Raw genomic sequence first — 24,689 nt, 5'->3', positions numbered from 1 at the left:
TTTTGATTTGTAATAGATTTTATTTAATACACACTGAAATATTAAGTTCAGCATAGGAACACAGTTATATTTAAGTAGATTTTCAATACATACGAATTAATCGTACATGTATTTAGTACTACAGCCATATTTAAAATAAATAAAAATATTCGAAATAACATATTAACATTAATAATTACTGTTACATTTATTTCGCGATGATGGAATCAGTATTTTGTTGATACTTTAAAAAGGTTACGTTCAACAAAAATCAAATAAATAACTTCTAAAATAAAAACAAATTTACTGAATTCACCAAACAAGGTGTCTTACCATGTTTAATACTGGATTTCAACATTTATTTTAGTCAAAAAATTGTAAACCACTTTTATGAAACACTAATTTAAACAAATCTTCTAACTATCTATGTACACATATAATCGTTTTTACGCGATGAAATCCATAATAACACGGTGTTTCACCTATTATGAATGTGTTTCTACGACATTAGACCCTGGTCCTTATTATATTTTTATATCACTAATATTGCATACAAAACCATCTAATTTTTTCGTTTACCACTAAATTTTAGTGATTAGACACATACTTTTTTTTTAGGAAAATTTCTTTGCCCCTGCATTAACTCTATATGATCACCCTGTGTTACAGGGACTTTACTAACACCGATTAATTTTGAAAAACATGTAGGTATTTTAAACTGGAACATATAATACCAGAATGTTATTTACCAGATAATAGTTCATTATAAACGTACATAAACAATAAATTGCATAATATGCATTTATTGAAATTTTTATTTGGAATGAACATATATTTCTAATAAACAACAATTGGCACGACAATATTGACAATTTTCGTTTAATAGGCAGGGCCTGTATTATAGTATACGTCGATAATTATATTTACAGTTTAGCAGTACTGGCCAAAAAATGATATGATAGGAATGTACAATATTTTAAAGATTTTCTAAGCCTTTGTTTGTAACCTCAGACCCAAAAAACTTTAAACCTGTCAGTCTCAAACAACAAATCTAGTACCTAATTTACAAATATACAGCAATAAACTTAATAATAATTAAAATAACTAAATGCTTTGGTATCGGTTACAGTAAACAACATGATCTAGTCCAATATTTGTTGTTATTTCACGTAAGATTGGCGATCAAATTTGTACAATTGGTTATATACAGTGCTTTACAAACTAAACAATTTTCTTAAAATGCACGATGTCACTAATAATGGTAACCACATCAGACTTATGCCAAAAATTAAAACACGGTACGTTTTATCATTTTTCTATTTAAACATTATGAACTTATGTACTAATTATAACACAGATTTAAATAAGTAATAAACAATATTTTAAATAAATAAAAATCTTTAATACAAATAAATAAGCAGGAGGCAAAATAACATTAAAAAACTGCTTTGATAATTTAGCATATAAGTAAGTGATAGTTACGAGCAATTGTGAAAACAAATTAAAAGAAATAAGAAAACACGAACGATTAATTTCACTTAACTTGTTTTAGGCTTGTAACAGTCACCAAGTAATACACATATTTGTACAGGCCAACGTTATTTTTTTAACAAAATTCGAATAATTAAACTGACCGTGACAAGTGTCACTATTTGAAACCATTCAAAGTTAACACATATTTCCTATAGTTTATGGACTAGTTAGTACGTAAGACTTGAGGGCGGCGGGGGTAATCTTAAATTACCCCATGGAAAAAATCATGTTGCTTCTTTCGACGTTATACTGGCGGAAGAATCTTCGTCAGCGGATAGCATCGTCGACATTGCCCCCAACATGTGTCCCTTGCCTTGATTCACAACACATTTACGCATGTGCTTCTCTAAAGTAGACGGAACAGAGAACGGCATTTCACAAAACCTACACCGGTAAACGTCTTTTCCAACTCTCCCGTGTGTTTTCATGTGTCGTGTGAGTTTGGAACTCTGCGCGCATGCGTAGGAACATAATTCGCACTTGTAAGGTTTTTCACCAGTGTGTGATCGACGGTGCACTGTTAAGTTAGAGCAATTTTTGAAGACTTTGCCACAATATTCACATGTATCGTTTCTTTTGGAATCCTTCTTCAATAAAGGGTTGGGCAGGAGGGCGCTTGGCCCGGGAATTCCTTTCGATTCTCTGGGCAACCCGGGCAACCACCAGTCTCCACGATCCATCTCCAGTTTCAGTCGCTTCGCAGGATCAAAACTATCGTTGAAGGGAGGAAATAGCGGCAGAGGCTGTGGTGTGGGTACTGGTAGTAAACCTTTGGCGTAGTCCTCCCTCATTTTTAATTGATTATTTATTGTTGTGTTGTTATTGTCTCGATCCTTGCTGCCTAATTGGAATTTTAACGCGGAATTCGATTCTTGCAGAGCCTGTTTATACGCCTCACTGTATTGGGCAATATTGCTAAGACCAAACTTATCCATGAGTTCGCCCACCAGAGAAGCGGATGGATTGGTAGAACTTTTCGATGCTGGCACACTCAAATCCTCAGCTTCCTCTTCTTCGGCATCCATTTCTTCCTCTTCCTCCTCCTCTTCATCTTCCATGTCTTCATCTTCGCTTTCGTCTCCATCGATTGTTTCAACTGATCCAGCGTTACTAGTACGATCTTCGGGTGTTCGATGAATTTTCATGTGCCGTTTTAGTTTAGAACTTTGGGAGCATGCGTGATCACAAACGGTACATTTGTACGGCAATTCTCCAGTATGAGTCTTTTTATGAACTTCAAGGTTGTTCAAGTAACGGAACTTTTTACCACAATATTCGCAATTGTGAATGGCGTCTTGTGAAGTAGCATTTCTCGGACTGCCTGGCTTCCCTGGGGGAGTTGATGCTGATCTTGGAGTATTTATATTAATCAACTGTTGTTCGTCTTTGTTGTTTTGTGGTGACACACTAGGTGGCCGACTGCTACCAGTGCTGTTATTATTATTGTTGTTATTGTTATTACTAGCTGTACTACTAGAGCTAGTATTATTTGTTGTTGTGGTGGTTGTGGTAAGTTGAGGGGAAAAGGGGGGAGAAAGTTTCCGGGGACTAGGAGAACTGACCTGAGCGGCCACCCCGGGGCTAGTTGTACCAGCCAACTGCCTTAGCCGCTGCGAGTAAAAATCCAACTGTGGTTCCATGTTTATATTGGATTGGTTCATAATTGGAGTACTTCTTTCCCTTGAAGGGATACTACTACTTCTTTCCGCGGGTGACGGAAAGTTTGTGTGTGGAGGAGGTACACCACCTGCTGCCAGTGAAGCGGCAGCAGCTGCCAAGTTTAAACCGTGGTTGCGGAACTGTTCGGATACTAATTGATCGATTCGATAGTGGTGTTCGGGTCGTGAAAATAACGGTGTTGGCGGAATACTGCCATGGTTTAGTGGCGGTATTGGCAATCTGAGCAAACCGCCAACTCCAAATGGATTGTGTAAATCGGGGGGTGGTAAAAGATGATGTCTCATGTTTGGCGTGGGTGCCGAAGGTACGCCGCCAGAGGAACATCCTGATGTACTACTGCTTGTACTCGAGGAACTGTGGTTGTTGTTATTTCCGTTCTTACTACTGGTCGGTGAGCTTTCTACGTATATTTTCATTCCATGGGAATGTTGCACATGTTGTACCAGCCTCCAAGCAGAGTGCAGTCTGGCTTTACAGGTGGAACACACATAGTTGCTGGGTTCTGGAACAAAAGAAGTAAACATGAGCATTGCAACTCGTGTATTTATTTCTAAATTTTTCAATTAAATAATTACATTAAAATTGGTACCGTAAAAGCTTTTGTCAAACAATTCAATGACCTTAAACATAGTGGAAATAAGGGGAAAGTTTAAACTCCAAGTGGTGAATAAATCAATTTAAATGCCCATATCACACCATTGGCTATCTACATACGTTTTTGTGGTCACATGTTGACAGAACATTACCGCTACACCCCCAGTTATTACTGAAAATAATAACATACTGAAAAATCGCTGATGAAAAATTGCCGGCACAGTTGAAACTCAACCGGGCATAGGGTGTGTTTTACGTGACCCGACTGTGAATTTTCTTCTTTATTTTTAAGGTTGACAATAAGACAGGGAACTACGCATAACTGAGCAAATCGCGAAGTCAAAGTTAGTGAACGGATGTCGGTATTAATAAGAATGAACACGGTTATTCGAGATACACCTAAAACCATAAAAAAATCATTTACTTGCAGCCGTCTATGAAATGTGCCGATAGGTTTAACAATGGATATATTAAATCTGGTATGGGTGGAAACAAACTGAAAGGGTACATAATGAAAATAATTCGATCGTGTGTAGCACGCGCACAGATTATTTAATACCTTCCCCCTAGGTATCTTGTCTCTACGTTAGGTCGGTAAAAAAGATGCACACCGTACATAATTAAGATGAGCATGTGATAACCGGTACACGCGTGTAACACAAAGGTAATACCTGGTCGGCGACTGTAAGTATCCCCTGTTTTATTAATCATTCGGTTGGGATGATTTTTTGTTGACGCCTAACGCGTGTGGATTCTGTCAAACCAGTTTCGGTTAATTTATTAGGCAAGACCTTATTAACATATTGTGTTCAAGAAGCCCGTTGGAGCACGCTTAAGAAATGAGACAGGAAATATAAAAAATAAAATTTTAAAAATTGGTAACCTATCATTGATTATTTTATTTTTAATATTTAGTTTCGCTCCCAGATTATTACATATAATTAAAAAAGATATTTTTTGTGTTGTCAACTTCTTGTGGATATTACTATTTACAGCAATATATTCACTGGGGTTGAAATCAATCATCACATACGTCATTCAAATCTGTAACAACTGTTAAAAACGTGGCAATTTGAAATTCTATATGGTGAATTATACATCCCTCCGTAAGTCCATAATTTTAAGATAGTTTTCAAAGCCCTTTATTAAATTCGGAGGGGAAACACCATCAATTTGACCACGACTGTAACAACTGTTATCAATAAAAAAAAAATCTGTGTGTTACAATATGTATGAATATCTCAAATTATTTATATTTAACTTTGCAAGACAAAAATGTGTCGGCTATTACTCTTCTCTTTTGTAATTTAAGCAAAATCGATTTGACTAAACGGTGCAGCGTTTGGCCGGACGTTTGCGAAAACGGATATACTACATACTTCCTGTTTTAGGATTTTCCGGTGAGCCTTAGGCGACGGCCGCAATATTTTTACCGACTGAGCCAATACGTATTCTGTTTCATATGAAACGATACGAACATGTAAATATACCAAAACGAATATTAAATTTTTTAAGTTATTAACAATGTTTAACGTCGAAATCTTAAGTGTGAAATTGTTTTTCAACGTATTTTAAAGAAGGGATACTTTTATTATGTAAAAAGAATAAAAGTTTTCACATTAGCCACAACCGGAGAATGGGATTTTCTCTTAATCCTCTTTTTTCAAAGCATTAGTCCGTCTAACTCTTTACAATTTCAGCTCACGGTCCACCTCGGCTTTGGCTTTTGAAACATTTGCATATGTTTAAAATGTGGCCGCGAACTGAGCACAAAGGGCCCACGAACCGACGATTATTTATCACGAAAAGGACCGAGTGGTCTGGGGGTGTTTGGAAACATCTTGCAGGATTCTTAAACTGTACGACGATGTAACGTAGCGGCACATCTGACATCGATATTTCCTTACGTCTAGACGGTCGCTTAATTTTTGTTTAATTATTTAGTTTATCACTATCTATTATATGATATCTGTGAGGTGATAAATGACATTACAAAAATTATATGCTTACTTATAGTGGACTCACTTTAAAAAATTACTATTTTGTAACAGAAATTTGAATTTTATTATATTTGTTAAGATAATCAGATATATACGTTATAATAAAAAATTTTTAAGTGGTTTAGTATGAACTTAAAACTCGAACCGACGTAAAAATTTTTTGCAAGGGTCGTTTTATCCGCAACACTGGAATGGGGATATGAAGTAGCTAGCCGTAAGTTGAATGCGTGATAGGGGTTTTGGACACCACACAAAGAAACCGGAGCTTAAAAATTTGAATATCGCGGTCATTCCCGGTTTTATCTAAGCATTAAGTATATAATCTATTGAGACATATGATGTATGGGTCTCCTAACGGCAACATTTTACTTTGACAGGCCAGTTTTAAAGTGCATTGATCTAGGTGGTGATTAAAATCTATTCAATACATCTGTAATTGAAAAGTTAAATTATCCGTGACTACCAGTTACTGCGATAGTTTTAAAAAGTATATATTTTTAGTGAATTTATCATGTCCAGGTTCGACATATGCCAAATAATAACTGACAATCGGATGAACAATATCGTACGATTTACCCTTTTGCTGTCAACGAAATCCGGAGATATGTTGATATATCGATTAAGCGTTGGAAGATTTGAAGGGTTTATTCGCAAATAGTTGACGTTTCCTATGCGTGTGTGTGACTCGAAGGAACCTATTAAACGTAGCTGGTGACACCACGTAGCTTGTGTAAGGCTGACATTTTGCTAATTTAAACGCCGCGGGTTATATGACACTTGACACCCTAACAGGTACAGACGGTGGTGGCACGTTGTAGTGTAAAAAAGGATATTATCTACATGAAAATATTATTTACCGAAAGGCGAAGCGTATTGGTTATAATCAGGTCGTTTGTCTACTCAATTTATTGCCGCAGGATTATTAAATTTTAAATTAGGTGGGCATATATTACGTTACGAAACTCGAGATAAATTATTGACGTCTTACATCTGATATTACTTCGTATAATTAATTATTCCACTTGGTTGACACCACTTACGATTCGCGAAGAAAAATCATGTAATTAAATAATTAAACAAGTCAGTCGAATATGCATGACCAAATTTTTAGATTATCAGTGTGGTAGTCACAAACGCTCATTGTCCCATACACAGGACAAGGAACGCACAAACGAACCCTCATATGAATAAAGAAGTTTAAAATTTTCGATACGGTCCAGTGCGTCTATTAGATAAAATTTAGAGGGTGACATATGCCCTCTGAAAGGGTTAATCTCTGGACATTGCATATGGAAAAACTGACAAAAGCATTTCTGATGGTTATCGTTTGTTTTCAATTAAGTGATGCTTGAAATTATGGATAAAAATATGGTCGGCGGACGTGGGAGACTAGCGTAGGTACTTACCACTGTGCGTTGTGTTGGACTCTGCATCTGCAACTTCCGTTCTTGATTTTTTACAACCACTGCTCTCATCGGGTGACATGGACGCGTCAATCCGCTCCTGTTTAATGGTTGGCTTTATGTCTTCCTCAAGACTTGAACTTGTGAGAGGACTGCTGGCTCGTCTCTTTGGTGTCGAAGATGCAGCTCCATCAACACAAAGATCTCCAGGTGCCGGTAATCGGGGAGATGCAGGTGGTGGTGTGTGCACTCGATTTCCCAAGTTCTTTTTTCCGGAAATTGGGGCAGAAATGCTTGGTCTTCTACTATTAATCGTCGACAATGGCAAAGCACTGTCATCGTTATCACGTTCTCGGTCTGAATTTTGGAAACATTGCCCAAAGTTTTCTTTATTGCAAGTTTGAATTTTGTGTTGGATGAAACGCACTATATCCGATAGGGCGAAATGTTTTTGGCACACACCGCATGTAAGTATATCCTGATGAGAGTCCGTGTCTGAACCATCAGAATCAGCTGAAAAAAAAAGAATAAAATATAATCACATATTTATTACCAATTCTAAATCTGGTCATCCCAATAAAATTGATTAAAGTTTGTATTATACTTTCTGTCATAAAAAATTTTGGACAAAAAGAATATTTTAAATCTTGTTTATAGTACCAGCATTATTAAATAGAATCATACCAGGCGTCGGACGTGCCTCCCCGTAAAGTTGGACAATTAAAAATATGGATCGAACAGAATGTTGATTGCTAATCGCAACGGGGGCTGATTATTGGCGGGGTGAAGGGTGTGTAACCCTGGATTGTTGAGTGTCATTACGACACCCTGCCACATTGGGGGGTGGGCGAGAGATTCGCAGCTGTTTTACGAAATCAATACGGTGCGGTCGTATGCAAAAATTACTCCTTTTGTCTTAAGGATGGACTAGCCGTTCATTGTTTCTGGACAACATGACCCTAGTTCAGCGAGAATAATAAGGGCCGTCAAACCGTGATTGGGAAATCTTTTGTTCTCGAATTACTTTGAAATATGCCGAATAAGTTCTACACAACTAAATATTTTACAACTGGAATTACCAATACATGTCTAAATATAAACTGTATCTAAAAATTATAAATAGAAAAGCTTGTTGTAGTATAATTGGTGACAAGTTAATGTGGAAGATAACGTAGGACGCTAGTTAATTCAAACCCTTGTTCCAAATTACTGTTATCAGAACAATCAATCTGTCCCCACCAAATTTCTATCAAATGCCAATAGAATATATTACAATATATATTGATGTCGAAATAGCCAATATAATATCTATATCTCTTACAATTTTCTTTCCCTTATATAAACTTTTATTTCGATGATAAATCGTTATAAAGATAGGTCTATCAACAATACTTTTAGGGCGTACATTGTAGTACAATAGTAAGCGAGGTTTGTGACCACTGTCCAGTTGGAAAGACCAATAAGGATAAAGGATCATGTGTGTAAAGGAAGGTGAAGCATCATGCGCAGGCTATTGGTCAGTTAGGGGAGTGGTCAATCCTAAGGGGTGACCGCTGCCTACAGCGGTTGGCTGAAAAAAATATATACCTGACCTTACCTGACCAGTCCCTTAGATGTTCTTTTCAGGAAATCAAGTAAGATATTTTCAGAGCTTCAGGATATTAAAATACGTTTGGCAAGGATTTTTTTTTGTTTGGTCTTTGCTATAAGGAAAGAGTGTATTTAGTTCATTTGTAAATTTCGCATTTACAATTCGTTTAAGTCCAGTTGTATACTGCATTTGTTTATAAGAGCGCAGCAAGACTGCGAAAAATGAGATACGCCCTAAAGGGGTTTGGACAATATGCAACCGTTGTTTTCAATTCTTTTGTAGTGGTTCACATGGCACCTGGACATACTCTTAATGAATGAGTTCTATATGGGGAGACTTAATTTACCGAACATAATGTCCTTACTGTTTTGTTGGATCTGTATTTGTGTCCAGCCACAAAAAGTACCAAGCAAATGGTTAGTCAAAATACCGATTTTTTTATAATAAAACAACACGAGCTATTCATATTTCAGAAATATTTTCATGTGTGGCACACGTAAGTATAATTTTTAGAAAAATCCTAAATTATTGTGAGGTTAATTAAATCATCCTTTATGAAAATTAAGTTCTCAAAAATAAATTTATCTATTATTCAAATCAAAAGTATTTTGACTTGAACATTCACTGAGCATCTTACTAATGTTAGAAAACTTAAAAATCCAATTGAAACTTAAAAATTATTGAAATTAAAAATGTGCTATTTTTAAAAATTTAAATAATCAGAATTGTTTTGTATGTAATATAAATATTTGTAAAACGTTTATTAAAAATCCTCAATATTTAATGAAATTAATAACGGTTGTCAAGTATATTTTATTTAAATTGATATCTTATTTACTATACGTTATCACGTACATTTTTTTGGGTGAAACACATCGTATCTGGCATGAAACGTTAATATGATTGTGTTTTTTTCCACATGTAGCCTGAAGGTGGTCACTGTAATCAGATTGTTTGGCCTCTTGAGGTTCGCTTGTCACTTTATCAAAGGACTTAATTTAATATGTGCCCGACTAAAGTTATACTAATACAAAAATTAAGTTAAAGTTATCTCTTTTATTTGTTGAAAAACAGGATATATCGAAGTTCAGAATAATTGAATATCTCATAATAAATTGGATTACAATGTACAACAAATTTAATTTAATAAATATTAAAAAAAGTATGTTAAACAAATTCAAATACGTAATCTCGGTAAAACTATTGGTGAAGTTTTCCAAAAGTGCACATAAAAGTTAATTAATGTTTAAAAAGTCGCATAAAATGAAGACTTGGAGAATTCAGGCAGTAAATGTCGCGACCTGATGTTCGTTTGTCACTGCTGAGAAGCAATAAAGTAATTCCAAAGCACTCTTTCTGGACATTATGTGACAGAAAATACGAGTATCTGTTTTAATCAGACCACTGGCGAGTATTTCTAATCAAGTGGGGTCTGTATATAATAGGGCCATTGATACAATTGGCTTCAGAAAAATTTATATGCGATAAGAAGGATCTTATAAAGTATGTATATGAACTACTTAGTTAATGTTAGCACTGAGAATGCATTTAAAAATCATTCGGATTTGTTAAGTTTATTCACTGTAATTAATTAGTACTTACCCGACAGATATTTCCAAAACATCTTCATTTTCAGATAGTATTCTACACTCATAATTTAACTAACTAATCCAACATTAAAAACTAAAACGAATAAACTTCAACTGACAACTAATCTTAATATTAAAACCATTGATGTGTTGCTCCTCTAAGGGATGCTGACCATCTACTGATTCATACGGGAATATCGTGATACAGGTAGACTGTCGCAGTCTGGGGTGGGGGTACTGACCCTCTACCCCAAGGTACTGCTAAAAAATAGTGTGGGGTCACAATTCAATAGACGCTAGGTAAAAAACAACCCAACAGAAAAAAAAACGTTGAATGGGAAATTGGCTAACAGGCGAAGAGTGGGATTATCATATCCCTCATTGTTTTTCTGTATGTTGCTGATAATTGAAAAAAAAATCATATAAGAATTCTAGACTTCTATAAACAACAAGCATTTATTTATTTATATATTTATTTATATTAATGTTTATGCAGTTTAATCAAGATATTTTTCAAATATATATATAAACGGTTAGAATCGTTGTCCATCATATTGTCAACACAACCTTATAGAGCGTAACTGTACCCTTGCACATTATGAGGACAGATGTGGGAGGTAGAATTCTTTACCTATGTGTGGGAATCGCTGCGGTCAACCCTTTAAAATCAATATAATAATAGAAATTGTTTGCCCCAGTAACTACAATTCGTCATGTTTATAATATGAAAAATGATCGAGAGATAGACGTTAGATGGGAAAAAAACATTTGGCGGTACGGTACCGTTAAACTAGCATATCGTCTATTGTTCACACGTATTTAAAATTTCGAAAGACATCGCAAATTTTGAATTATAATATAAAAACTGTATATAGGTGGACGTTAGAAGGGAAAAAAACATTGGTGGTACAGTACCGTTAAACTAGCATACCCTCTATTGTTCACACGTATTTAAAATTCGGAAGACATCGCAAATTTCGGATTATAACGTAAAAAATATAGAAAGAAATTGATCTTTTATTCCCCGAAGTTCCCACACATTGCAGTCAATGATCCGAATAAAAAAAATCTTAAAACTCGGTCCGGACATTAAAATTCACCATTTGCATATCCGTTTTTTTACCTGGCGAAAAAAACGTGACCCCACAGTTTTTTATTTCTCACGCAGAGCGACCCCAGACTTAAAAAATTCCTTTGCTACCCCCAGAGACTTTTAGGGGGACGTAAATTAATAACACTTTGTGGGCCCCGATTTTTTTTACTTCTGTTATACATTACACCAGTTGAAGATATGTTTTTAGTAACGTTTTTTTTGCACATTGTAAATTTTTTGAAAATACTTCATGTTGTAATCCATAGATTCTAAAAAATCTACGTGATGTGATATTTTTGCAAAATGAATTGACCCAAATCCCATATCAATAAATGACCAAACAAGTTTGAATAGAAATACCATCAGCACACAAAAGGTATGTGTGGGATCTTTTGAGGCAGGTTAAAATTGACCATTGTCCCTTTCGACAAGTGTTGAAGACCAAGAATAGTGACCCTTTCCTTCCGATAGATCTAGAGCGTGGGAGTTTTAACCGGTGAACACCTTGAATGAATTAAGTTCACATGTATGTTCGTTGCTACCGTTACGGGTCATCTTAACAACTAATACTGTGGCTTGATGCTAAAAGGGCTAATAACAATTAATCGATATCTTATTCATTTTCATCTAAACAGATTATATCAAAATGTGTTTGATGTCTGAACCACACATGACAACTTTTTATTATAAATTTAAGAAGGTAATAAATGATTTATATGATGTAGGATCTCTAAGTATTATACTGAATTAAAAACACTAAAATTGAATACTCAGATAATTAAATGGTGAATAGAAATGGTTATAATTTTTATAGATTTTTATGTGTTTCCATAAGCATTGTCGTAAAAATAGAATTCTGCTTTTGTTCTGGCATTGAAGATACTCCTCACAGCATAAATTTATTTTACTAAGTATACATCAACAAATACGGGCCGGACCCCACACAACCTGATTTAAATGCATTCAAAATAAGATCGCTCGACATCAATTAAGTGGACATCAATCTTTTTTACATTATACTGGTCGCTAAAGCTTTGTTTCGTAAAGCTATTTGTATATTGCATCAGAATAATCATTTGGAATTGAAAATGATTAAAACAGTGATTGCTATAAAATTAATAAAAGGTAATGTCGACTGTATATGTATGTAATTTTCATTATCGATCAGATATTTCAATCAAAAAATTATAAAATACGGACACAATATAAAAGTTTTTTGGTTCGCAATAACATATTTCATTGTGTTCCAGTAATTAATTAACTGGATGTTTGTATCCGAGTAACATGTGAGGGAATAAAAAAAAAACTTCCCTGCTACTCGCAGTAAATTAAAACTTTTGACGCAGTCCTTTTGTTCTGTGAAAAAGTTGAAAAACGTTAACAAATTATTATGAATTTTTATTTTTATACGTTTGTTACTTATTTAGATGAACTACTACTTTTTTTAACACCTACTGTACAATAATAATATTATCATTAATTATAGAGAATCATTAGGTAGCAATTTGCCTTTTAATTGAATGTTATCGTTAGAATTGTATAAATATATGCCTCGTTTTCCCTACAGCCTAAAGTTTGTTATAATCTAATTAATAATGAAACATATTGACCAGTGGCCTTGGAGTAATTTTGAACTTTACTAATTAAGTATTTATAATTAGCTGAAACTGACCAATTTCTCCTCTGCTATTGCTTATTAAAGATTAATTTATAAACTTTGTTTTATCATAGATTTAGAAATCGATAAAATTTGCAAAGTGTTAAAAATTATACACTCAACAGATCTAAATCTTTGGCATGTATAAACAAAATCCAACATTTATTTTCACTGCAGGTTCCCAGATATATTGGCACTTGTTTTCCGTATAGGGCTATGCACAATTTGCTTATAAATATGTTCCCTTACTCTGCATAACAACTAAAAAGGAGTTTAGCTGGTAAATGGTGTATTATTTCCAATTTAATATCGTTGACTTAAAGATTTACTATCGGCCATTCTTCAGGTCATCAATTAGATACATATCTAAAATCTCCGATCAATATCTTTGGCTTCCAAGTTCCCTTACGTTTGTTAACATTGCCAAGACACGCAGAATTGAATCTCGATCAACAATACATAAATTACGATAGCCAAACAAGAGAAAAATATATATGGGGTGTACTAAATTATACATCATTTTGGATGATATTGATTTTTAACGTCAGTCACGCATTTTTTAATGTTATAAATAAATTAACAAAAGATAATACTGATAAAATCAAATCTGCAAATCAATTTGTCTTATGATTTTAATAAATTTTGTATTGAAATGCACATACATGTGCCAAATAACCAACATGCCCTCCATAATACTTTGACATCATTATGGTGACTTATAATTATGGAACGGGTATTGAATAAAGGAAAACTGTGCTCCCATTATTCCACGGGAGACCATTGGACCAAGAATTGTACCCTGTCGATTAATTGTTTGCAGTCGTCCAATAACGGAATTGCTTCTAACGTAACAATTAATTCGCCATATTATGCATGAAGACGTTAGGATTCTTTCGATAATTTAAAATGTCCGATAAAAACTTGAATGGTGTGCTACTTATTTATAGGCATACTGAAGATAATTTGATACTAATCAAATTTTTACTTTTAGTGTTAGGGCTAAAATTATCGTTGTTCTTTTTTCAAAAAACATTAGGTACTTTTATACCTAAAAAACAAATGCAACAACCCTAAGAAACTAAGAAAATACTGTGAACAGATTATAGTAAAACTATTTTTAAAACTTTATAAATAGTAACAAAATTTTGTTCAATAGTGTTCACGACAATATTTTGAAGATAATATAAAATGTAATATTCAGAATTGTCGATGACAGCTGATTATTAGAAAAATCATATCATCATTAAAAAAAAATGTCATGCTGATTGATGTATAATTTGTCGCGCTGAAGATATCTATAGAAGTTTTTAGAATTAGGTGAGTTGTGTTTACCTTAGATAAGGTGCGGGCTGTTTAGGACGCATAAACGTGATAAGATAATATTAACAACCGCCACACTGTCCACAAGCATATTGCATTACAAAAACCTTCAGTAATAATTATGATAAAATTCAATGTGAAAACGGTTTATTGGTAGACTACAATTTTATATAACTCAAAATAAATAAGTGATAATCATTCATTTTTCATATGTTAAATGAAATCATTTTTGTGGCGACCGCAAAATTTCAATTTCCGAACCAAATTGTAAAGAACGCCGTTTCTACAGTCACTAATTCAATAAACCACAATAAATTTGCCTTTAATGGATTTATAATTTGTCGTTGTAAAAGACATAAAAAAAGTCTTCGAGTTTGAAAAAAGCAATTAATTTAATCGAAAACAATCTAAAATATATTGATATATAATAAATTTGTTTATTTATCATGAATGAAAAAGAAAACTTAATATTTTCCTATGAAAATTATATTGAAATTGGTAATTTAAAAAAATGCAGCTAGATTTAGTTTATTGTTAGTTATACTAGTACGAACCAAATATACCCACACTTGTATTTGTGCAGTTATTACATGAAATTGAAAAATATACAATAAGAATTGCTCCAAGAAAAGCGAAATAAATACTTAAAATGGACCATTAAAAGATAATTAGTGTCGCTTTTTTAAAACACTACTAATAGTATAATGCCGTTAACTACTAATATGATCGTAACTTAATGTGTATGACATTTCTGAAAGTGCCAATTGGCAATCTTTTAGTTGGTGTATATTATAATAAAAATTAAAGTTGTAATTGAATATGCAACACAAAGAGAGAGATGGTCATCCAATCAATATTCCCTCGTAATAAGTCACAATCGTCTTGACATTGTTCGATGTTACAAGCTGAAGAAACCGCATCCATAAATACCAAGTCATGGCTTCATGCTGACCAAATCGACCCTATGACATTTAAACGGACCACATTACGGATCTCACAGCTTTATACTCGAGTGTACAATCATAGAAGGTTAAACATTAAAGTAGAAACATCACATTGCATACAGCATAAACCTTGCATGATTATTTTGTTCTAAGGTTATTTTACCTTCTAAATTAGTTAAAAATAAATTAATTAGTTGTAAAATCATTGCTGAGTGTTTTTTTTTTTTGTAGGAATATCTAGGTGTTAAAACTGCATCTCCTGCAACCTCTAAAAGTTTTGTAGGTGCAATTCTTCGCTTCGTCCGGCAAGAAATCGCTCTTCCGCAGTGTTCCACTTGGTTGAGGTCTCTTTAAAACAACCATACTACCGTCAAATCCTAACTCTTTGTCCAGTCTAAGTAAAAAAAGAATCGTTCGGCCCAAGAATGACTAGACATATTCCCCTGAACATTTTTGAGGATGTAACGTAGTAAAATTTGCCACACATAAATATTACTTAATGTAATTCCAAATATATCTGGAAACTCTTATGAATCATATTTAAAACCTGATAATCTGTATCCTAGCACACTATTTACCTAACCTGATAACGAATGTGTGACGTGCTTAGTCTGGTTAACGGAATGAGAAATACTTCAATACTTTACCAATGTAGCAAAATGATAAAATATATTGAGCACAAAACTTATATGCAATCAGAAGTTTAATGGCATGTTTAAACACACAGTGCCTTTGGTAATTGGAACAATTAGAAATAAACAACCTATTCATTGATCGATGGGATGTTCAAGTTTTAATTGGTCAAAGTAAATACCTATCAATTAATTATTGCTCTTTATTTTAGAGGTACTGATATTTGGACTCCAAGACTTAACTGACATAATATTGTGTAATAGGTTCAAAGCAACATTCATTGAAATTAACAAAAATAATTGAAACTTATCATCAGTCTGTGGTGCACCTGGATAATATTTAAACAACGATATTCTAGACGAAAACAAATTGACCAATTAATGGTTTGTGTGAACGAGAATGTATATTTTTTGTTGAACTATGAATCAATATTTGAACAGATTGAAAATTAAAACCAAGTGAACACATACCTACTCGTTTTGAATTCATTATTGAATGTATTATTTCGTTGGCGCATTTTTAGTAACTTCCTACCAAGTTTTATGTACTTTACGTAGGTAATAAGTATTATATTACAGGAAGAAACATAACAATTTGGAAAATTTGATATGCAGAAACGGACGTGAAATTAAAATATCGAATTACATTGAATAAAATCGGATAAAAATTGAAAAACCGAATAAAGGAATCATTTGAAAATATGAGAGGTACGTTATTTGAACGGGTCCGTTTTAGTGAATATTTGTTAGAATTAACTTCTCGGTTCGTATGCATTAATTAGTAAGTGCAGGTGGCATACAGTTCATGCGAAGCCCGTAAAAAGAGGGTAGTGTCCATACGGATGTCCAGCAATCGTTTAATTGAAGGGTGACCGGTCAACCATGGAAGAGATTATCAACTTTTTTAAATGTATATTTCACTACCCCCGATAACTTCTAATTGTTACTTCCGGCGTTTTACATAAATTTGCTGATCAATTACATTATTAGATATTTTAAATCAAGTCAAGCAAATCATTCATACATATTTTTTATGTATTTCTAGAAAAGGGTGACCGGACAATACAACTAATTAACTTTCCGTTACAATTTCCATACCTGATAGAAATTTTCAAACTGACCAAAGATCGTGCGAACTTCAAGGGGTTGAACTGGACTTCCTACACCACTAAAAAGACGCAACCCTTCCAAATTTGACCCTTTGACGGGACCACACTTAAAAAAACTACTAAGTGGGAAGTCAAACAGGTAGATAACGTGTGTCTATTGCATTAATTATCGCAGGGATATTTAAAAGAAGATGGTACGCAAAGTAGTGTCGTGTGTCTTCCCCTCGTTGTTCTTTTGGACACACTTACTGCACACTTCTTTATGTCCAACGAAAATAATTTGCGAGATTATTTTATGCTCAAAAAAAAATAATTTACGTGCATTTAATTGGGATGTATTAAATGAAAAGAATATTTTGTTGAAGGAGTTTATTTCTGAACCATTCACCAATATTACATTGTAAAAGTGATTTTTACAGTTTACCTTTGATTCTTATCACATTAAATGTATGTTAACAAAAAATGTATTATTATACGATTGCGTACAGTTACTTATATATAAAATATAATAGTAAAAATACCTATTAAAATTTTGAAAATTGTGATAGAACGCAGAACCATAAAATACATTTCCGTTGCAAATACCACAAATACATCACGTCACACTTCATACAACATAAAATAAGCACAATTATCAATGTTTTAATTGGAAAAAGTTAGGAGCACTGCACTGAACTGATTCATTTCAGAGCGCTCAAGGGAGAGAAGTGAACACTGTAAAATTCTAAAGAAGACTGAAATTTGCTCAAGTAAAAAGTATGCGCAAGACACAGCCTGAAAATCATTATTATAACTTTTTGTTATAAGTGAATTATTCCACTCTTTTCTTTGCTTAATTAAGAAACGTTTCAGCCACGTGCTTTTAGTTGTTCAGTTGAAGTTTTAAATGTCGCGTCGGGAATTTTTGATCCGATATTTGACACATACACATAGACAAACAAAGTTTTTCGACTTGAGGGATTTTAATGTGAACACATACTAAAGTAAGTACCACGGATTTATTTATAAGTATTGTTTAATGGAGAGTATAATTATTTTAATATTAGTTTGTTTGATATTTGATAAGAGAATGACAAATTTTATTGCATATATCCTGAAATAGAAATGATATTGCAGTCGTTTCACCTGAATTTTTTCCTGTAGCGGGAAAATTTCCTGCGGCTCATGTTTTCTTTGCTATTTTAAGGTACTGAAGAAAGCGATGGGACTTACCTTGAGCGATGCGAACTGCTGGCATTTTAATTCTCATTTTGGCTGAAATTATTGTCTCTTGGAGTCACCAAAAAAATGTACTGCTAGTCCATGTCCACTTGGTGTTATGTCCTCGAATAAATTAAAACACAATAATATACACTATTCACTGACAACAATGTTGATAACTAATAGTAAACAGTAAACATTGTCAAATGTCAGTGGTATTCACAAACACTTGTTGTCCTCTCAGCACATCACTGAAGCCATCGCAGCAATCGACGCAGCTAAGTCCTGACAGTTCGTGGTGTGCGTGTTGTTGTCCAAAGACTCCCTGGACCACAGATGTTGACCATGTAGCAGGCCACGCGCTTGTGATATCGTAGCGGGCGGTCATATGAAGCGGGCCGCTACATTCGTAGCCCTTCGACTTGGATCGCTCTTCTTCGTGCGGGCTATTTGCTAGCCAACGGTCCTAGAAGGCCTAGACTGAGGGATGCGCGCGATGTTCACATATCCTAACTACCCGGAGTGGGGAGATGCCCGATGGGTAGTTAGATCTTCCGGGTAACTCCGGTATAGCGGTAAGATGACGTATACCTTACACTTGTACCAATATCGGAAGTAATTTAACTTTAGATTTATTGATATGCATATTGATGCATCATATCGAACATTTATTGTTTACATATCTATAGTTTCGAAATTATTCAAGCATTTTTATGATTTCAATAGTCTCCCATCGTCAAATTCATGATGATGATTGAGTTTGATTATGATTGATCACCATTGTGTTTGAATCAAAATGAATAAAATTTTATTTGTAGTGACCATATAGAAGGAGAAATTCATATTTTTATGGATTGGCGCAGGCTTATATTAATAGGTACTTCATTCCAATATTAATTAACTAATTATTACAAATTTTAAGACCCCATTTACTATTTCATATTATTGTGAAAGTAAATAGCTAGCAACTCTTCGAGGAAATTTTTGCTTATTGGCCAATTGACAAACAAAATCTTTTAAATCTTTCCGTGTGAAGATACTTATCAATTTATAAATAGATAAATGCGGATAAACAATTTATTATTTCGATCATGTTTAAATGATGTGGCCGAATTACATACTTATTAGTAATGGATATAAATTTGTACCGTGTCTGGTTTGGACACACATTCTTATCATTTGTTTTTGCACCTTATCTTGCGGCGTTGTTTGTCTACTTGTGTTATCTACCTATGGACGTTGATATATTTTATTTAATAAAATATGTATGAGAGGAGGTTCATCACAATATTATTAAACGTGGGCAGCGTATAATATCTTATCCGGTCTGGAAATTCTGCGTATCCTTTAATACTTGTGTAAATATCGGGTTATTTTTAACACGTGCATTTCATTTAAAATGACCATTTTAATTCATAAACAAATAATAACAATTGATAAGGAAATAAAAAGCCGAGAATAATTACAAAAGTCCAAAAACAAACAAAAACAAAAACAACTAATAAACAAGAAAATACCGCGAGCACAATAATTTAATAGAATAATTTAGGTACGCGCCGCTAAATAAGATAAAAACAGCTGTTAAGTTGTTTAACTAAAAAGAAAATTCAATAAATAAAGTTTGAGGAAAGTTTCTGGGTTAAACTTTTCACATTATCATTCATAAGGAAATCGCGATGTTCAAGCCCATTCAGAAACAGTTTAAAATAATTAATTAACTTTTCTGACTTTTTAAGTACACATTACACGACGCTCGTTCAGTAGACAAGGAGGGAGGATGCGGGTGTCGACGCTATCCACTAGGGGGAGACGCTTGGCGGTCGTCGCGACGCCTGCAAACTTCGAATGTGGAAGCTTTACGTAAAGCTGTAAAGCTTTTTCTGCGCTCGCAGGAAAGCAGCAGGAGCGAGTTCGAATGTGCTTTTATTTTTAAAATTTATGTACTAATAACATTCCTATAAAACCTTATAATAATATTAATAGAAAAGCTTTAATTTTAGAATTATGGAAACACAATATTTTAATTAATTTATAATGTATATTAAAAGATTACTGTAAATTACTTCTTACGAATTGTCCAACGCAAGATATGATTTTAGTTGTAGGTTCAGATTTGTCATATAATAAACTGTTGCGACTGTACATTGTCGATAACGTGGGAAGACTATAAGAAATACATAAAGTGGGTGTAAATACATTTCATCTTGTCAAAAAACTAGACAATTGACAATGGGTATTATGCGGTCACTCCTTTCTTATGCCGGACTGTGTAAAAAATTAAACTGATTATCATAAAATTCTACTAAACCAACATATATAAAATAATCTCATTATAAATTTTTATTGATGTCAAAATTAGTTTGAATTTTACATTTTAAATAAAATATTTTTCAATGAAAAATGACCAATTGAATATTATTTGAATAAATCTTGAAAACTAATAAATATAAAGAATATATTGGCACCAATGCAGTGGGATTAGTGCAACGACCAATTGGAAAAATAACTATTGTGTTAATTTACGAAAATCGAGTGTGTAAGTGACCATTCAGTTGAAACAATATCGCATCAAGCCGCATCCAAGGAGTGACTTGAGAAGAAATGATGCGAGAGATCACATTAGCATTGAATGGCATGACGTCATGAAGGCGAGTCAGGTCACTATTGTCCGTTCCCTGACGCTCCTTCTTCCTATATGCAGACCGACGGCCCAGCTCGACTCGACGACAATTTCTCTTCGGAGCTACATAAGTATATTTATCCGTCTGTACGAAACTGAAATACAATTATAATATGCTGCGAAATTTGAATGAAATCTGATAAAAGATTTGCTTTTATTAAGCAAATAAACGAGAGTACTTTAATATTTAATTTTTTATTTAACCGTTCAGAGAACGATTTATTTTAGATTTACTGAGGATATAATAGATCAAGGAATATTTTTATAAAAACTGACTACGTTGTTGAAATAAACTAATATTATTCATTTCGGCTTTTTCTTTAAATTTATATTGAAGACCTTAATTACACATGTTAATTCAATTAAAGATCAATTCACTGTAGTTGTGTAATAGGTTGAAATCTTATTTGACAATCGTACTAGAATTTACTCAGTAGATTATAAGACTTACAGTGTCTAATGTGAGTTTACTCAAGTTATAATTTACATAAGAAGAAATAAGCATTTCATTAAAAATAATTCATTTGCTTTTTAAAATTTTGACATGGAAATTACTCTTATGATTTCTCTAATTTTTTAATAAAAACAAAATTAATTTTTCATATTTATTTAAATGTAACTCAATTTTTTTCCACAAAATTTATAATTGAATATTTTTTTGTCCGGAGAATTTGAGAATTTAGTTTCAAATTTGGTATTTATGTTTTTCATAAGCTTCTGAGTTTGTGTTTTGTTGTATATAACTATAAGCAACTAATTAACAGCTGAGTTTTAATATATTTATATCATTTTTATTGATATATTTAATATTATTTCTTAAATGAATACATTTAAAATATTTATTAAAAAACTATTAAAATCAGTACGCATTGTGATTCTAATGTGAATATCTTCTAAAGGGTAAGAGTAATCAATTTCCTACAAAAGTATATATTGGACATTTTATCTACGAGTTATAAAATTTAGAAGTAAAACAGAAATTTTTGTTAAATTTTTCAAAATTTGACCTTCGATATCTTCTAAATGGTAAGAGTCATAAAAGAATTAAGATATCTTTTGTAGAACGTTCAATTTCCTATAAGAAATATAAATCTGCATGATCAAGAAATGATGAGATATGGATTTTGCCATATGGAAAACTAAGATGAAGAGGATTTTCCTATTAAAATAAAAAGCTCATTTTTGAAGAGCATTTTTTAAAGGTACCTAAAAGTCAATTTTTAGTATTGGAAGTTAAAAAAATAGTCGATTTTTTTAGTCCACTCAAATATACACACACTATTATATATTTATAGTTATTTCGTAATTCGAACATTTTTGTCGGTATTAATAAAAGTCAACGTAATGTTTTACAAATAACTAATAAAATGCCATTAGCATATTATCAAAAGTTCCAAAGTTAATCAAATCATTAAAAAGAAAAGTTTCAGAGTTTAATAATAGTTAAAAATTCATCTCTTTTAAGAAGATATAATCTTGTAATGGTTTTTATAATTTTTAAATAAAATTTATCCTTAAACTATAATTGTTTATATTGTTGGTAGACTAAATGTTGCCAATTATCTTGCGCACGCATTCAGACACATACGGTGAAGATACGGAGTTTGAGTTATGCAATAGTCGAGAGTACCGTAAGTATAAATCTAATTGAATAATGGGTGAGTCTATTAAAAAAGTATTAAATGGTACAGAAACAGTCGCAATCGTGGTCTAAAACGTGTGTTAACTAACCAAAACTAGCGACTAACCTGAGGCGAAACGGGACTGTCTTGCAATAGAAATCAGGTCATAGGTCACATACTCGAGGCATCCTTACCATACTGTGAATTTAAAATGTCTATTTTATGCTGTTCATTCTAAGATATCTCAGTATTTTGATATACTTAAATTTTAACATGATTGTGCAATTATAAAAGCTTATTGTTTGAAAGGCCACATTAACATACATTTTATAAGAAATGGGATAAAATAATAACTTAAAGTTGCCCTAAAATCTAGACCGACAACTAGCGAATTCCAAAGTAGCAAAATATTTCATTATTCCAATAAACACAAAGCAAGAAGTAACGGTAAGACACACAATGGACTAGACTAATCTTTCGGTAATAAATGCAACGTCTGAATACACAATTTGCTACATTAAGAATGCAATTAGAGATTACAGACACGAAAAATAAATTGCTAAACGTCTCATATCTCTAAAGCCAAGTCAATAATACTAGATGTTTTAACACTTTCAACAACTCGCTATACGATTACATGATTAATTGGCAATTCATATGTGATAGCCGCCACAAAAATTGCGAAGATGCAAGTTGGCACTATGTACGTAGTTAAATTTGAATTTTTGTACAGATCTTTAGTCGTAACGGTGAATTGACATTTAACCCATTTAATAAATGTGCAATCCCATATAATATTAATGGATCAAATATCATTTAATTACGTAAATCATATTTGATCTATTAATAATATCCAATAAATAAAAATATCCAGTTTTTTTTTTAATTTCAATATGTAATTATTTAGAAGTGATGGTAAAACATTCAATTATTATTCTTTTATGTAAGGTTCAATCCGATATTTCTAATAAATATTTAATAACTGCCAAATCATATTATTATTATTATTATTATTATCATGAAGTCAGTGAAAAAAGGTATTTAAATTACAGTAAAAAATCAACGTTAACAGAATTATGAAGTTAAATAACTAAAGAAATAAAGTAAAGGTTTTGAAAGAAATCAATTATTCCCAATATCTTAACTCTTAGGGACAGGCCACTAATAAGAAATTCTTACATTATTAATTCTTGATTCTTGATTGATGAAATATAATAATTAAAATATAATGTTTGCGATGATATGCTATAATGTGCAATAAATTTTATATCAATAAATGTATCCACCTCATGTACTTGAACTTTTAGAGCATAAAACAATCTATAAAGTTAATGTATCAGGGAAGTTTTTACGTAATAACATACCTGACACCTAGCTTTACTTACAATGCAATTAATTACAAGCACACCTCAGCAAAACATCGAATATCTTTAGATAGTTTTGACGCGTGAACTAAGCTTATATGATGGCAAGACTTGCTAACTGATGGAACCTTTGACACTACCTATAAGTTATACGTCTTCGATAGTTTTCTTATCATGACAACCTAATAACGCACGACTGTACAATTTCTTTTTTTATTTTATTTACCACGTTAAGTGTGCTCGATTCCTTCTTCCTGGTTCATCTCATTATTGATTGGAAATAAAATACTGATATTGTGGCACTATTATAAATATAATATAAATTGACTGTTGTTTTAAGGGTTGGATCTTTATTGTAGGTAACACATATTATTAAACGAATGGAGATAAAACAAAATCAGTTGCCAAAGAGGACAAATGTTAACCTCATTGTCAGATATAAAACTTGTTTGGTCAGTAAACTTCACTACTTTATATTTCATCTAAGCTAAACAGTTTACTTAAGACGTCGTAAAAGCATTTTTGAACTGAACCGATGGTCTTAAATGATTTTGTTGGTTTTATTGATCTAGTGTTTACTTCATCTGTCGTAAACAAGTACACTAACGACAATACAAAAAATACTATTATAATTTCATCTTAAACATGCCATTCTACACAAACTTATTGTCAAATATGTCCAAGACCCGTGAAAATTGT

At 32.7% G+C, this 24,689-nt stretch overlaps 1 protein-coding gene across 1 annotated transcript; it reads right to left on the bottom strand.

Annotated features, from left to right (window-relative positions):
• Positions 1-18,764, bottom strand: LOC109597266 (B-cell lymphoma/leukemia 11A). The gene is made up of 3 exons (XM_020012909.2): positions 18,337-18,764; positions 7,193-7,702; positions 1-3,694 (listed from the first exon to the last, which is right to left on the bottom strand). The coding sequence occupies exons 1-3, from the start codon at positions 18,371-18,373 to the stop codon at positions 1,737-1,739; spliced, it is 2,505 nt and encodes an 834-aa protein (XP_019868468.2). The 5' UTR covers positions 18,374-18,764; the 3' UTR covers positions 1-1,736.
• Between the last annotated feature and the right edge of the window lie 5,925 nt (positions 18,765-24,689).

Source organism: Aethina tumida, chromosome 7 (assembly GCF_024364675.1).
Source record: "Aethina tumida isolate Nest 87 chromosome 7, icAetTumi1.1, whole genome shotgun sequence".
Taxonomy (NCBI): Eukaryota; Metazoa; Arthropoda; class Insecta; order Coleoptera; family Nitidulidae; genus Aethina; species Aethina tumida.
The sequence above is the reverse complement of the archived record's forward strand: the minus strand, read 5'-3'. Positions and strand labels throughout refer to the sequence as shown.

Coding starts and splice junctions, on each gene's coding strand:
- LOC109597266 (XM_020012909.2), bottom strand. CDS start 18,373: ATGAGAATTAAAATGCCAGCAGTTCGCATCGCTCAAG. Junction 7,703..18,336: donor AGCAGTTCGCATCGCTCAAG/GTAAGTCCCATC, acceptor TTTTTTTTTCAG/CTGATTCTGATGGTTCAGAC. Junction 3,695..7,192: donor GTCCAACACAACGCACAGTG/GTAAGTACCTAC, acceptor CTTTTGTTCCAG/AACCCAGCAACTATGTGTGT.